General features: G+C 39.1%; 1 protein-coding gene across 2 annotated transcripts in view; it reads left to right on the forward strand.

Annotated features, from left to right (window-relative positions):
• Positions 1-7,613: 7,613 nt before the first annotated feature.
• SAMD3 (sterile alpha motif domain containing 3) overlaps positions 7,614-14,085 on the forward strand; it is a 31,072-nt gene continuing 24,600 nt past the window's right edge. Inside the window, exons 1-4 of one of the 2 annotated variants that reach the window (XM_035323222.1) lie at positions 7,614-7,722; positions 8,177-8,282; positions 9,010-9,196; positions 12,393-12,503. In XM_035323222.1, coding sequence (XP_035179113.1) covers positions 8,204-8,282; positions 9,010-9,196; positions 12,393-12,503 — 377 coding nt within the window. In that variant the 5' untranslated portion in view covers positions 7,614-7,722; positions 8,177-8,203. Of the gene's footprint in view, positions 7,723-7,767; positions 8,077-8,176; positions 8,283-9,009; positions 9,197-12,392; positions 12,504-14,085 lie in introns of those variants that run through there. The other variant, XM_035323220.1, reaches the window with a different exon arrangement.

Here is a 14,085-nt window from a genome sequence, read left to right on the forward strand (position 1 = left end):
TTCCTTTCCTTTCCTTTCCTTTCCTTTCCTTTCCTTTCCTTTCCTTTATTTCTTTTTTCTTTTTTAATTCCTGTTTTTTTTAAAGCTAGACAATGTGTAAAAAAAACTTTGTATAGAAAATAAAAAATAAAACGGAAGATCTTGGTATATATTACTTCTCTGTGACTGCTGAGTCATTTGAACATGGCCATTTTAGACATCAGAATAAGTCTGCTTTGTAATCAATTATACAGACATGAAAAGAAGAAATAAATGAATGTCAATCATTTTTAAAACTAGAAATGTGAAAGCTATTCATCTAAATATTAGTATGCCAGTATATCCGCTAACATTGCATTATTCCATATTTTATATTTTCAAGATCAAAGTGGTTTTTTGTTTGTTTGTTTGTTGTTTTTTAAATTTGACTAATGTTTATAACCAAATACTTGTAATGTGTGCTGCTGTTTGGGATATTCATTTGCTTAAAATTATTAGCATTTTAACAGTAAAATGATGTTATGACATTAACACTCTACTTAAGACACATTCAGAAGAATTTCACACCTCTTTTAGGTGTTGTATTGCTTCAGTCTGACTGTCTGCAATGCAAACAAGACCTACACTCAGAAAAGAATTATTTATAAAATGCGTAGGTTTAAGAGGCACAGAATGAGTGAAACAAAGCTAAATCACTGAACCCTTACTTTTTCCCACATATATTGTAAAAGCCTGAGACTGAATCACAAAGCTGATTTCCTTTAGCAGTTTTGAAAAAAACGGGTTTAACTTCATTAGTTCACCCTACAAGTATAACACGAACGTCTGGGGCTATTCTGAAGGCACTGCTTCTACCAAGCCCCAGCCTGGAGTGTGGCATTGACTTTCCCGTGATATTCTCACCTCAGTTTCTGAGGTGAGAATAGGAGAAGGCTTGCGAGGTGGGCTCAGGCCTTTCCTCATACCCTCTCCCCCACCCGTTCGTTAAGGCCTGACAGCCTGAAAGTGTAAGGCATATTCCCAAATCCCAGTTCTGCCTAGTCTGAAGCAGGAATTTGAAAATCCATATTCTGTGTGCTAACTAAGGGCCTCTGGGCAAACCAAAGTGAATCTCTCAAACTCAGGAGCTCCACCTTACATAAATAATTCAGGGATCCTGAACAGTGTGGATTGCAGCTATTAACTGGAGTGTTGGCTAACTAACTGACAGCTAGTCTAACCACACAATTTCACTATATCCTTAGAGTGGGTAAGTTAAACCAATGACACTGGAAAAAAATATTATACATACCTTTGTGTGATATTTTGTTTGTTTTGTTTTTGTTTTTGAGGCATCATAAATTATCTGTAGCTGAAAAAGTGACAACAATCAGGATGAAACAGTCCTCTGAAGAAGCCTTGTAAATTCTTTTACTTATATTCTGGTTACACTGCCACGACCAAAGCAGAAATATGAGATTACAGATGTTCTAATTTCTCAGCTCCCTCTTTCCACCTTGCAGACAGAGATGATTGATTATCTTCCCATTGGTGGTTTCAGCTAAAGCTCTCGTATCAGATGTGGAATGTTTACATGGTTTCTTCATCTGGATGTGATGAAACAGCAACACACAGGCAGTGGGCAGTAATGACTAGTTTGGTCAGGTAATACTGTTAACTGTAAGGGCTACTACCCAGATAAGTGGGCTGCATATGCCCTAAACATCAATTAAACAAGCAAATGTAATACACTGCTTAGTACTTTAGAATGCCCTGTACAAGAAGAGTTTGTGCCAATGGGTGTCAAATGCATTAAACTGCTGTTTCTGCTGTGCAAAATAGGCCTATGAGACAGCCTGTTTTATTTTTACCATACCCAACTCACCTGGCTTAATACGCCAGCACTATTCCTTGACACAGTCTATGACTGAATGAATCAGTCATTAGGAATTAATGGTATAAAGCAACAACAACAAAAAAGTGCATCATGAAATGTGTTGAAACCCAGTTATTCATCATTGTCTCCGTGTTTGTATGATAGATATACTGGAGGAGGAGTGCTGTCAGCAGTTAGTAATCATGCAATCCAGCAATCCTCAATTATACTAAAATAGCAAACCAGAGGTACCAGGAGGCGATGCGCATGGCCCAGTGCTGCAACTCTGCTCTCAGACTCATCAACTCCTAAAAGAACTCAGGTTTTACAGGTGCAGAAGGCAGCTTACGGAGGCTCTTAAAACCTTTTTGCCTGCTCCTTGCCACCCTCCTATCTGAGGTGAGGAGACAGCTGCCTCCCCTGCATCCAATTAAACCAGAGAATGTACCAATATGCAGTTTTTCCATGTATGTAGTGGTCACCTGTAAGGGACTTCTGGACAGATTATCACTGACCAGCCTATTCAGTGGTGTGTAGTCACCTGTCTTTACTGCTCTTTGCTCAGTTTCAGGGGTCTCTTGCATGTCTTAACCATTACTTTCACTCCTTCTCTACCTTCTGATTCATTCAACCGATCAAATGCCAGGAGAACTCAAAAACTATGTTAGGGTTCATTTTCTTTGCTGCCTGGATCTATCTCTGGATCTATCTGGATCTATCTCTGGATCTATCTAGTACCTCTTTTTAAAATTAGTTGGCTATCTCAGAAATGTGGCCATTCCATATGTCTAGGGGAGACCCTTCTCAGTGAAACATCAAATCCTGAATTTAGACGTGATGGAAATACTGTGTGATAAAATCTTGCATTGATGTAATACTTGTTCAAAAGAGATGTGCAACTGCTTTTTTGTTGTGAATCTGGGAGCGCAGAGCAAGTAAAGAATTCTGAGGGATGAATCCTACATATTTTTTTCTACTTAAAAATGTATGTCAGCTGTATTGGTGCATTGCTTCATTGTTTAAACATAGCTGAAAAATCTCACTCTGACTGGAGGGTGTAATAGAATAAGAACAAATAAAACGTGAACAGAGTTCAAGTGATATGCTTTATAACATCTCGTCTGTATCAAATGCAAAATTGCTGTGCGTACTGCTGGGAAACCATGTGTACCTCATCCCCATGGAAGTCCCAGCTCAAGTCATGGTTCAACTACTCAGACTCTATAAAAATATACATCATTTTCTGGACCTGATTATGACCAACCAAAACCCTGGGGCAGAACATGCTTTTCTGAATAACCTTTCTGGCCTTGGTTTTAGATAACAGCTAGCAAGAGTGGAATGGGTCAGCTGGCACTGGAGGTGTTCCTCCCTCAGTTCGTTATAGGAGAGTGAATTTGTCCCTGAGCTGGACCAGCACAGCTCACTGGGAGAGTGAATGGGCCATTCAACCCAACACAGAATATGATGAACTAGCAAAGGGATTTTGAGGAGAGTAAACAGCTTGAGCTGGCTTCAATCCATGTCTTCCTTCCCAGTGACTGGGGACAGAGACCACCAGTGGGAATCACATTTGTACTCTGATCCTACTCTATGTGGCAATTGTTATATTGTGCTTGCAGACTGATTTCAGTACACTGCTATATCACTTTTCTAAATCACAATCCTGTGTGACATAAAATATATCCCAATAAATAAATCTGACCTTAAACCTGATGCCCTCCTCTCCTGGAATATAATGTGGAGCCTGGTCAAAGAGCATTGCCCTTGGACAGGTACTGCACTGCCTAAAGGGATTTTTCTATCCACCCTTTAGGAACAAAAGAGAACAGCTTTGTCAAACATTAGCACCTTTGAGGGTCTGCCAGATGAAATACTGATAGCACTGGCAACCGTTTTTCATCAGAATAGTTCTGGTAAACATTACTTTCAGCTAACCTTAAGTCACTGTGACTGACTGCCAGTTCAATTCTCTCAACTGGTTTATGATTCTAAATCGAGAAAAAACAATGGGTCAGCCTCCCTATTATGAGTATTCTATGTCTACTATTCACAGTTTGGGACGCAGGCCTAATTTTACAGATCGATGCTCCATTAAGATAGAAACTTTCATTGTTGTAATGCACTGTTAGCCTATTCACCTTCTAGATGAATCCAGGGATATGTTTCCAAGAATTTATTTTCACCCACCTGCCCAGAGAGTTGGTTAAAGGGACTGACCCATCCAAAATCTACCCATATAAAAATATGTCTATCTGCATGTTTTCACCTCAGCCTGTACTGCTGATTAAATGAGCATAAGGGTACCTGTGAAGACAGGCCTGGATTATTACAGCTGTGGTCTAGGCTACTGTGGAATTGCACTGCAGGTCTCAGGTGTCAGAGTTCTCTGCACTGGTCAGTGACAGAAGATGCAGTCCTTTGCTAAGACACAGAGAGTGATATGATCAAAATAGTGGAGATCCTGGTGAGAAATTTGTCGTTCTATTCTGAGGAAAAATAAAAGTTACAAAAAATATATATTTTTTAAATTTAGTTTTCTGAAACAGTTTCCATATCATACTTAAGACATTCAGACTGATTTTTTTTCCTGTTATATATGAAATCTCATTTTTGTGGTTCATGAATTTTTAATCTTTACTTGATTTTACCTTGTTCTCCATATCTGGTAACCTTACATTTCTAATTTGGCACAGTTGTTTTTTTCTTTTTTTCTTTTTTTCTTTTAAGTTGAATAAAAGGGGTTGGATGTTGCAGTGGTTTAACTGCAACTTCCAAAAGTTGTGCTCATAAAAACAATAAAATATATTTCTTTTATAACTAACTGGCTTATGCACTGTTTCCAACAAACAAGGACAGGGTCTCACCTGTAAGAATGTTAAATCACTTTAAAACAAGCCAAATTAACTTCCTTTCAATTTGCCAAATAACTTGTATATCTCTAACAGAGAGAAGAACTTGGTAATTGGGTTGAATCTTGTTGCTGAAGTGTTACAACTCATTTTTCCAGTAGCACTGTAGGTAGTACAGATGAAATTAATTTTAAAGTTTATATAGTAAAAACTTGGATACTATAAACTTAATATTTTATCAGAATGAAATAATTGCTTTCTTGATGGTATTCTTCAGAGCTAATTCCCACAGGAAAGTGATTTGTCAGCTCAATGGACAGACAAGGCCAGTAGCCTTCATATTCCCCTTAACTCTGATCAAGGTTTCAAAGGGCTGCATGGCTTTTTCTTCTTTATCTAAATCTGAGTTATGGTTATGCAAATTTTATTCCTAGATCTTCTCAAATAACTGCACTGTTGAAAAAAAATTCTCTTGTGTCTGCTCTACGTTTGTTTGCCTCCTGATCTTGCAGGTGCCTGTGCCTTACTCTACAGTAGCAATGAGATAACTGAAATAAATGTCAGCAAGAAGTTGTTGGCATTTTATTTTTTGAGGAAAGTGACACAGGTGTTCTACTGGAATATTTCTCTTCATATTATTGAAAGGGTTGGTGGATAACCGATGTTCTGCTAACTGTCAACTTTTTTATGATGACACAGCACTGTATCCAGGATGACACATTCTGCCTTCTACAAAGTAGCTTGGATATTTATAATTATTTAAAATAATTTGGAAGCAAGCTGAAGGAAACTATTCCATCCCTGTAATGTATACAAAGATAAAAGTGAATTATGATAAAACTCAAAAATGTACACGGGGAACACCTGAGTTGTATCTATGGTATGCATCAATTCCTAATCATACTTGCAACGTTGAGACCTGGGCCCATACAAAATGTGCCACATAGCTATGACATATAGATGTGTACTCACCACATTCCTCACTGTTGTACTAAAACATACTAAAACCTGAATTCTGACCTCACTGACAGCCATGTAGATGTCTATTAAACGCAGTCTGACCCTTCCTTACTAGCCAGACTCTTCCTTACTAGTGAATGTGTAAAGTAGATATAACTCATTTTTCTAGCCTAAAATGCTTTGACATCAATTCATTTGTTTAGAAGTGCCACTTCACAGTGTTGATAGCTCATTATACCTGCTATTGAAACAAGTTGCATGGTAAATGAGTGTGCACACATTAAGGAACTGCTGCCAGCAGTGTGCTGGTCAGGAACCTCCCTTCCTCTCTCTTTACCATTTAAAAAATAAAAACAAAAAAACGGCAGACACCTATACCAGAGGTCTTCAGCTTTACTTTTCAATAACCAGGGCTGGTTAAGTCCTAATAGTAGACATTTGCTCTAGGTATTTGAAGAAGTGGCTCCCAGGGACTGGCTGTGTTTGTTAACAAGCGAGGATCACTCACACTTATTACTGTTCTGAATTTGATTTCAAGTAATTCTGTAAATTGCCAAAATGTCTTTAAAATGTTTCTATTCTTGTTTCTTGTTTTGTTCTGACTTGTATGAGTTGACTGAAGATAAACATTCTTGTGTTTTACAGGGAGCCCTTCACCACATTGCCTTTTGATGTTACTGTAACAAGTAGAATTATTAATAAAGACAAATATCAGCTTTCATGCTCAGTTTTTATGGTTCCTTCCATGCTTCCAATGCTTCTAGAAGACTGGTGTGTTCTTTTCTTTGCTCCTTTACCTAGCATATTTGCAATTAAGTGAAAGCACTTTTGAAAAGCATTTCAAAATATTTTTGTAATTACAGTTAATATATGTCCTGTTTTGTAAGAGACCCTGAACTGCCATCGTTTTCCTCCCCTAAAGTGTACCACCTCCATTTCCATGTGTAAATGGACATTTTGCTGTAGAGTTAGCCTCACAATGATATATAAATGCATATTGTTTTGCATGGCTGTAGTTTGCTTGACACTTTTTGAAATGTTAGTTATATGCATGTCTGCTTTAGTATGATGTTCCAGGATCCAAGTCTTCTACCAGGATGAAGCAGTGACCTTCCCAACATTTTAATGTATCTCTCTACTTTTACACTGCTTAGAACTATCTTTCTGCTTTGCATTGGGTTTTATCTTTCCAGTTTTTTTTTTTTTTTTTTTTTCCCTACTCTTTGCAAGGAAGTAAAAAGTGTGACAGGAAGGTGTGATTTTTAATTTACACCCAAGTTCTCAACAAATAATGACTTTTCACACCCTGTTATTGCTGCTTAGCCTGGAGGAGGAGTTGTATGGCTACTGTTGTCATATCAAATTAAATCCACTCATGTAATTCAGAAAGACATTCCTCTTAAACTTAACCCTTTTAAATTGCTGAAGTGTACCAGCACAAACACATAATCAGAGTGCATCTATTTTGGGGGACCTCTGCTGTCGAATGATGAAAATGGAAAGGATGGTTCTCAATTTATTTTATTTTTTGGTAGTGCAGTGGAACAGGTCCTGATGAGGTTTGCGTGGGCAAACCCTCATGTTGTCCTAGGAGCTGACAGAAGGCTCAGGGTATGCGTGTGGACCTATTTTAAACAAGGAAGTGCTTGGCCGACAATGCCAGACACTCTTGTTCTCATCTGAAAAACTTGCTTGAATATTTTTTTCTAATGCTGCAGAATGCAAGACACAGAGCATCAAGTGCTCCTTTATGTAGCAGAGCTAAATTATGTCCATGAGAAAAGCAGTCTCAGAGAGTTTTCTGCTGCCAAGCAGTTGGCATAATAGGATGAGCATAGTCCCCAGCAATTCCCTGTGGAAGGAGCATTGGTAGGTGGTGGGTGCACACACTGAGCAGCACCCCCAGCCAGGCGGGGACAATCCCCCCGCCTCCTGTGCCGCCCTGTGGTGGCCCGGGGGGCTGGGGCCTGATGGGTGCCACCAGCAAATGCCAGGGGAGTAGCCTCCTCCCTTCCCCTCCCCTTCCCTGTGTTCCCAGCTTCCCAGCAGTGTTGCCCCTAATTGCCGGTAACTGGGGTTAAGTATTTGCTTTGGGTATATCGGTGGTGCAGAGGGGGTTAACGTGCCTGATGTGCTACCAACATATATGTGACAGACTCTTAGCCGATGTATTTATTTATTTTTTCTCTGTAAAATGTCAACCATTTCCCGATGAGGGTGGTAGTGGTGGTGAATTTCACACCGTTTTTTCTGTGTGGAAAGCGGGGTGTTAATGGTGCTGGAGCAGGTCGTGTTTTATAAGGGATGAGGCTGCCTCTGAGAGCAGAGGGAAGGCAGGAAGAGGAGAGGAGGTGAAGAAAGAGGGATCCAAGAAAACTGCCACTTGCAACAGGCATTAGTTGGATTATTCTCACACTTTATTAAGAACATGTAAATATAACAGTATTTGCAGGGTGGATTTTTTTTTCTACTTACAGTTGGAGTTTAGCTCAGAGTTCAGTGTAAAAATAATCCTCTTTTTGCTTCACAGTGAAATTTAGCACTGTGACACCTGAAAATGGAAAGTTGGTCGGTTGATCAAGTCTGCAACTGGCTCAGACAGAGGAATTTAGGAGAACTAGTTCCTAAATTTCGTGGTAAGCATTCTTGTTTGTTTGTCTTTTATATGTTTTAAATTGGTATTGCCTACCTTGTTTTGGGAATGTGTATATGTATCTATGTTTATGCTAACTAGGAATCTATTAGGGAGAGGACTGACATGCAACTGATAAATCAAAATAAGTGTTCAGGTTTATCATGAAGTCTCCGAGGAATGCTGGGGGTGAGATTAAGCCTGTATATAAATAGGTGCACCTTCCAGAAGCAAATCTGGCTGTGTAACAGGCTTAACAGGGCCTATTTTATGCTGTATTTCTTCTGAATATAATAATTATTTCTTCTGAAACAATTCAACTGTAGCATCCAAATGTGTTATGTCTGAGTATATAAACACTCTGCAAGAGTGCATGAGGAATTGTTATATGAAGATGTTTGCTATGTACTCTTACAAAGCTTGTTTTCCTTAATTAACAAAATAAGTCTGCTATAGTCAAAGCAAGGCCTGATTTATGCGCTGAAATAGTTCACTTGATTCTGTGTATTTCATGGTGATTTTTTTACTGAAGGGTGCCAGTGACCATAATTTCTGGCACTGGAAAGCACAGTAGCTAAAACTTTTTTTTTTTAGCATTCAAAGAAACACAGCAGCAACATAAAGCCTTTCACCTATCTTCCATCATCGTGTTTTTAGGCATAAATGATGTTACTGCAACTCTAAATTGTAACCCCCATAAATGCTATCCTCCTATCCCCTTCACTCTGCAGAAGAAGAAATAAGTGGAGCAGCTCTTCTGGCTCTTAACGATCGCATGGTGCAGCAGCTGGTGAAGAAGATTGGGCACCAGGCAGTGCTAATGAACCTCATTAATAAATACCAGCGACAAAAAAATGGGCCAGAACCCCTTACATATTACCGTGAAGCAGCTTCTCCAGTGCTTCCAGCAATCAGTGGGTGAGTCTGTACATAATATCACATGAAATATGTCAGACTAAAGCTGTATTCTTCTCATAATCTTTTAAAACTGACATTTACTAGCTTTACAGCTATAAGATGCACCTATTTCTTATACTCTGAATGATCTCTGACAACATGTTAAATGTAAAATAAGTTATCTTGGAGTTTTTAAAAGGAGCATCAACATTCCTGATTACCACCATTATTTTAAACTGCTGTCATTTCCAGTTCTAGGACCAAGTTTTAATTTGCATGAAGCATCATCAAGCTTCCATTACTTTAGCTGAAATCATCTATATTTACAGTATAAAACTTTAGAGGCCTTTACTTTTAAATGTTTGTAAGCTTTAGAGTAAAATCACAACTTAGCTAGAGGTAATGTTTGTGTCATAGATGTATTTAAGTCTGAGCTCTCAAAGGAAACTGAATCTGATCCAGGTGTAAGCACTTAATAATACCAGTGTGTGCTACTCAAAAAAGAGCTAGAAAGACTTTTAGGAAACAAACTCCACAGAGATTATTTTCCCTGAGCATTTTCCAGCTCTTGGCTGAATAGCTTGCTTTGTTTTGTTTTGTTTTTTCCTTGGGGGGGGGGGAGGGGAGAGAAAGGGGAGGGGGAGAGCAGGGAGGGAAGGGGTTGGATTTACTCTTTTTATTTTTATTTTTTCTTCTTTATGTCTTGGCTGAAGAGGGATATCCCAAGTCCTGTCATCTCTTCCAATCCCAAGAGTCCTGAAAATAGAGAAATATTTACAATGGCGCAAAATGCTCTTATGAGGGCACGTTCCCTTCCCATATTTTGAACTAAGTTGAACTAAGAAACTGATGTCTCTGAATATATATTTATCATAGGCTTGGTTCCTTGCACAAGGTTCCTGCTTCACTTGATTCATAGGAAGCTCCTTCTCTGGAGGTAGAACAGGTATCTGCTATGAAGACTACTGCATGTAGTCCCTGTACCTCATCTGAAGTACAGGAGGTACTTAGGCTTTACAGCAGGGGATTACAGAAGACATGTTCTTATGCTTAAGGTAGTTTGAAAACAGTTTTGAATATTAAGATTTCATCCTTGAGTTCACCAGGGTGTTTGGCTAGACTGCTTCTCAGATGTTCCCTGTGTGCTTGAAGTCCTACAGATTAGACCTTGATGTCTCACAGAGTGTTCTTTTGCAATATTGTGAGGGCACAGCCTGAGATTCCACAGTTGCATGTTCCTAACCCTTCCCCTGTGGTGCCAGAGTCCAGGTGAAAACAAACCATCTTGTCTGTCCTGCAGTGGTGTTTCTCAGTCAAGCTAGCTCCCAGAGTTAACTTCCCCTGTGAGTGCTGGGACAGAGGACGCAGTGCTCAGCACAAGGGGCAGGGGAGAGAGCAGCTGTCTTGTGGGTCAGTAAAACTGCTGTGGAGCTTCCAAGAGCTGTAAGCTTTATTTCCCTGTCACATTTCTCATGTGATTGCTTCCCCAGTGCCTGATGGTACACTCCTGCCTGCCCACTTCTTCCTGTTGTCTGCAGCTTAGCTAACTCAGTGAGTTTAGCTCACCTCTCTCTGCTAGGAACAAAACTTTTATTTATTGTTTGGACTTAAATTGACTTCTGAAGGAACACTGAGCATGACTTGTGTCTCCAGCAGTTTAGATTAGGACATGGAAATAGCATTTTGGTTTGTCACATGCTATGAGCGTATGTGCATAGACTTTACCAAGTAATTGTTAAGGTGCTTTCCACTTCCAAGTTTGATTGTAGCTAGGAGCCGCATATGGAAAGTACTGGATTTTTCTGGTTTTAACTAGATAGCTCTACCTAACATTTTTTTTTTCAGCTGTACTGATTCATGAATAGAAAAACTCCCCACATAAACCTGCCAAACAGTAATGCCGCTTGCAGTAATAGCATTTCATGTGTGAGTATAGCTGAGGCTGGAACGGTTTATAGGGAGTCTTTGGAGTCTCTGAACTCCATCTTTGGAGTTCAGAGCTTCTGAAGAGGTAAAGTACAGAAAGAACCTATGTCATCCCCAAAGAGTTCCATGTGTCATAACTCATGGAAGATCTAGTTCTTTAATGCATGTTTACTTTTTCCCTAAGCCAAGATCTAGCAAGTCTCAGAAAGGGTCCGGCGGTAGTGCTTGAAGTAGTGAAACTTGTGATGATATCACCTTGGTGCCTTCACTAAGAGTTTTGTTATGCTGCTTTCTGAGAAGTGGTTCAGTTAGCGGCTGGAGGATAGCCTGAGAGTCTCTTGGTAGAGTGGACTGAATCTATGCTGTTGATTGACATACTGTTGTACAGAATGTGCTGATGTTAAAGAATACTTGTAATCATGTTCCCTGGTCCCCTGTAGCTTTAGCTATGATTGGGCAAAGCCTAATTGATTATAGGGGATAAATAAATAAAAATCCAGGGAAGAATGGAGCCTCCAGCATTTGGCTAGCAAAGTCACCAAATTCATCTATGTCTCATCTGTAAGTCAAAAACCAGTTGATGATTGCTATGCATTCTTGACAGCATAATAGTAGCTCCTGTCCAACAGGGCAAAACTGCTGCTGATGACTTCTGAAAGCAAAAGGAGAAGAAAGAACAGGAAGGGGAGAAGGGGGAGGGAGATGGATGCAAAGGTGAAATTAGAGAGCAGTGGTTGTGTGTAGGGATTTCTGGCATGTAGCAAAGTGGATATCTGGAGTTTTTGGTGCAAGTGACTAACTGGAGTTAGAGCAAATAATCAGGAGACCAGGTAGTGTTTAGGGATCTGGTAGAATGGTCAGAGTAATTTAAAACTGACTCAAAGGTTATAGATGGGTTTAGCCCCGGGGGAAGGGAGAAGGGAGTGGGGGACGTTCAAAGTTCTCGCTGAATAGAAACTGCTGTGCAATATTCTGTAATTTATGCCCCGTGCACACCAGCATGTTGTGGTGTTTAGTTATTCCCAGTCTTCTTATTGTGTAGGAATTGGAATACTGCTGGACAATATTTTTTATAGTTTTCCTTGTAAGTGTTGTTGGGTAATTGAACTGAGTTTGATTCAGAGACAGTATCAGCACCATGTAAACTGCTTTTTCAGTGTTACTTTTTTCCTTTTCTGTTTCTGCCACTGGTATTTTAAAACCTTGATTTTTTTTTTCTTTTTTTTTTCTCCTTCCATAAGCTGCACTAATCTCAACTGACTTATTTTTATTTATTTACTTTTTATTTCAGGGACACTGAAAGGCAGATATTAAGTACTTTTAGTCCTGTGGAGCAGAAACTGTATTTGTCCTCAACTGAAAATGAAGAGGGACTAATTGATCAAAGAGTGCTAAAGAAAAAGTAAGTTCATAATGCATTTACTAAATTTTACTTGTCTTTTGTAAATGACATAGTATTTGTCCTAAGTATTGGAGGTCAGGTTTGGGTTTAATCAGGTGTATTTGGAAAACAGCAGGATTTGAAGTGTACTAGGAATCAACTAAATGAAATGGTCAGATGAGAGTTTTTGTTGTTGTTGTTCTCTGTATGACAGGACAATACAGGTTTGTCTTTATTGCTTTAGTTCTTAAAAAATCTTTTTCACAGATCTTTCAATAGCATTCTGGCAAACTAATCACTACTGAGTGGAATATGTGTACATACAAAATCATGTGCTTGATGCACTGCAAACACAGTGTTTAAGAAAGAAGGCATGTTGATTCCCTTTGTGTGCATATTTTCCTTGTGTGTCAAAGTGAGCCTCCTTAAAATCTGGAGGCAAGATGAAGGGTTGCTTTTCTCTCGGAGTTGGCAGCTAGTGTTGCAAGAGTCCTGTTTCTCTTCCAAGATAATTGCTCTCTTATATTTATTACTCCCCTTATTATTCCCCACCTTACTATCATTTCTCCCCCATACATGTGACTGATGGCCTCACTGTTCTGCAATAAGTGGAGATCTTACTGTAGAATTGTTTATTTTGTCACTTAAAAAAAAGTTAGTGATAAGGCTTCTGGGAACAGCGAAGGTGGCATAGTGAACCACATAGGACTTTTGAAATAAAGTTTGAACTATGACCTTGGGAAGAACAAAACAACAACAAACTACAACAAAACACAACAATCCTGACACCATTGTTACCAGTGAAACAACCCCTTGGAATAAGCCATTAAATATCTTTGTGATGATGGTTTTTAGCCCTTAATTCTCTATGATACTTACTTTTAATTGATGGTGAGTAATTTGCCTTGTGCTATATTCAGAGTTTTAAATGTGTGAATTAGCCTAACTGAGAATAGACTGGCTTTAGGAAGTGTTCTCAGTACAAAGATTTCAAAGGCCCATAATGACCTGTTAAGGGAAAGGGAGTGCAAAAGAGCAATGCAAATTTACCTTGGGGCAAAGAAGTAGAAGAAGAGGAAAAGAAAGTCAGCTGTAAATGGAAGTGTCCCTTCTTCCTGAAGCAGTAGGTGCCCTGAAAATCAGTGGAGCTGTGATGATTTATAGTCTTGAAGATCCAAGCAAATTTTATGAGGGCGTCTCTTTAAAGGTCAGATGAGAAGCTGGCAAACGTCTTTTTCCAAAATAGCTGTTTTAACTAACTGATTTAGTCTGAAGATGGAATTGAGCAACCCTGGCATCCATTAACTGCTGCACTAGCTTTATCCCTAGTTAAATACTATTTTGGAGGTGAATGCTCTTGATTAAATATGTCTATGACTTGACCCACTGATTAATGTGGAATTATCCCTCCCCACCTCCCCAAGACTCCTATTGCATTTTTAGCTACTGATAGAACTTTTAATGCTGGCTATAAACAGGTTGTGAAGAGTTGAATAAGATATTTCTTTTAAAAATATGATTATGGGAACAGAAAATTTGTTTGACTATAAGGACATGTTCTTAGCCTAGGGTATGAAAGTAACCCCTGGTCTACTCTGCTAAT

The sequence above is a fragment of the Oxyura jamaicensis genome, chromosome 3 (genome assembly GCF_011077185.1).
Source record: "Oxyura jamaicensis isolate SHBP4307 breed ruddy duck chromosome 3, BPBGC_Ojam_1.0, whole genome shotgun sequence".
In the NCBI taxonomy this organism is placed as follows: domain Eukaryota; kingdom Metazoa; phylum Chordata; class Aves; order Anseriformes; family Anatidae; genus Oxyura; species Oxyura jamaicensis.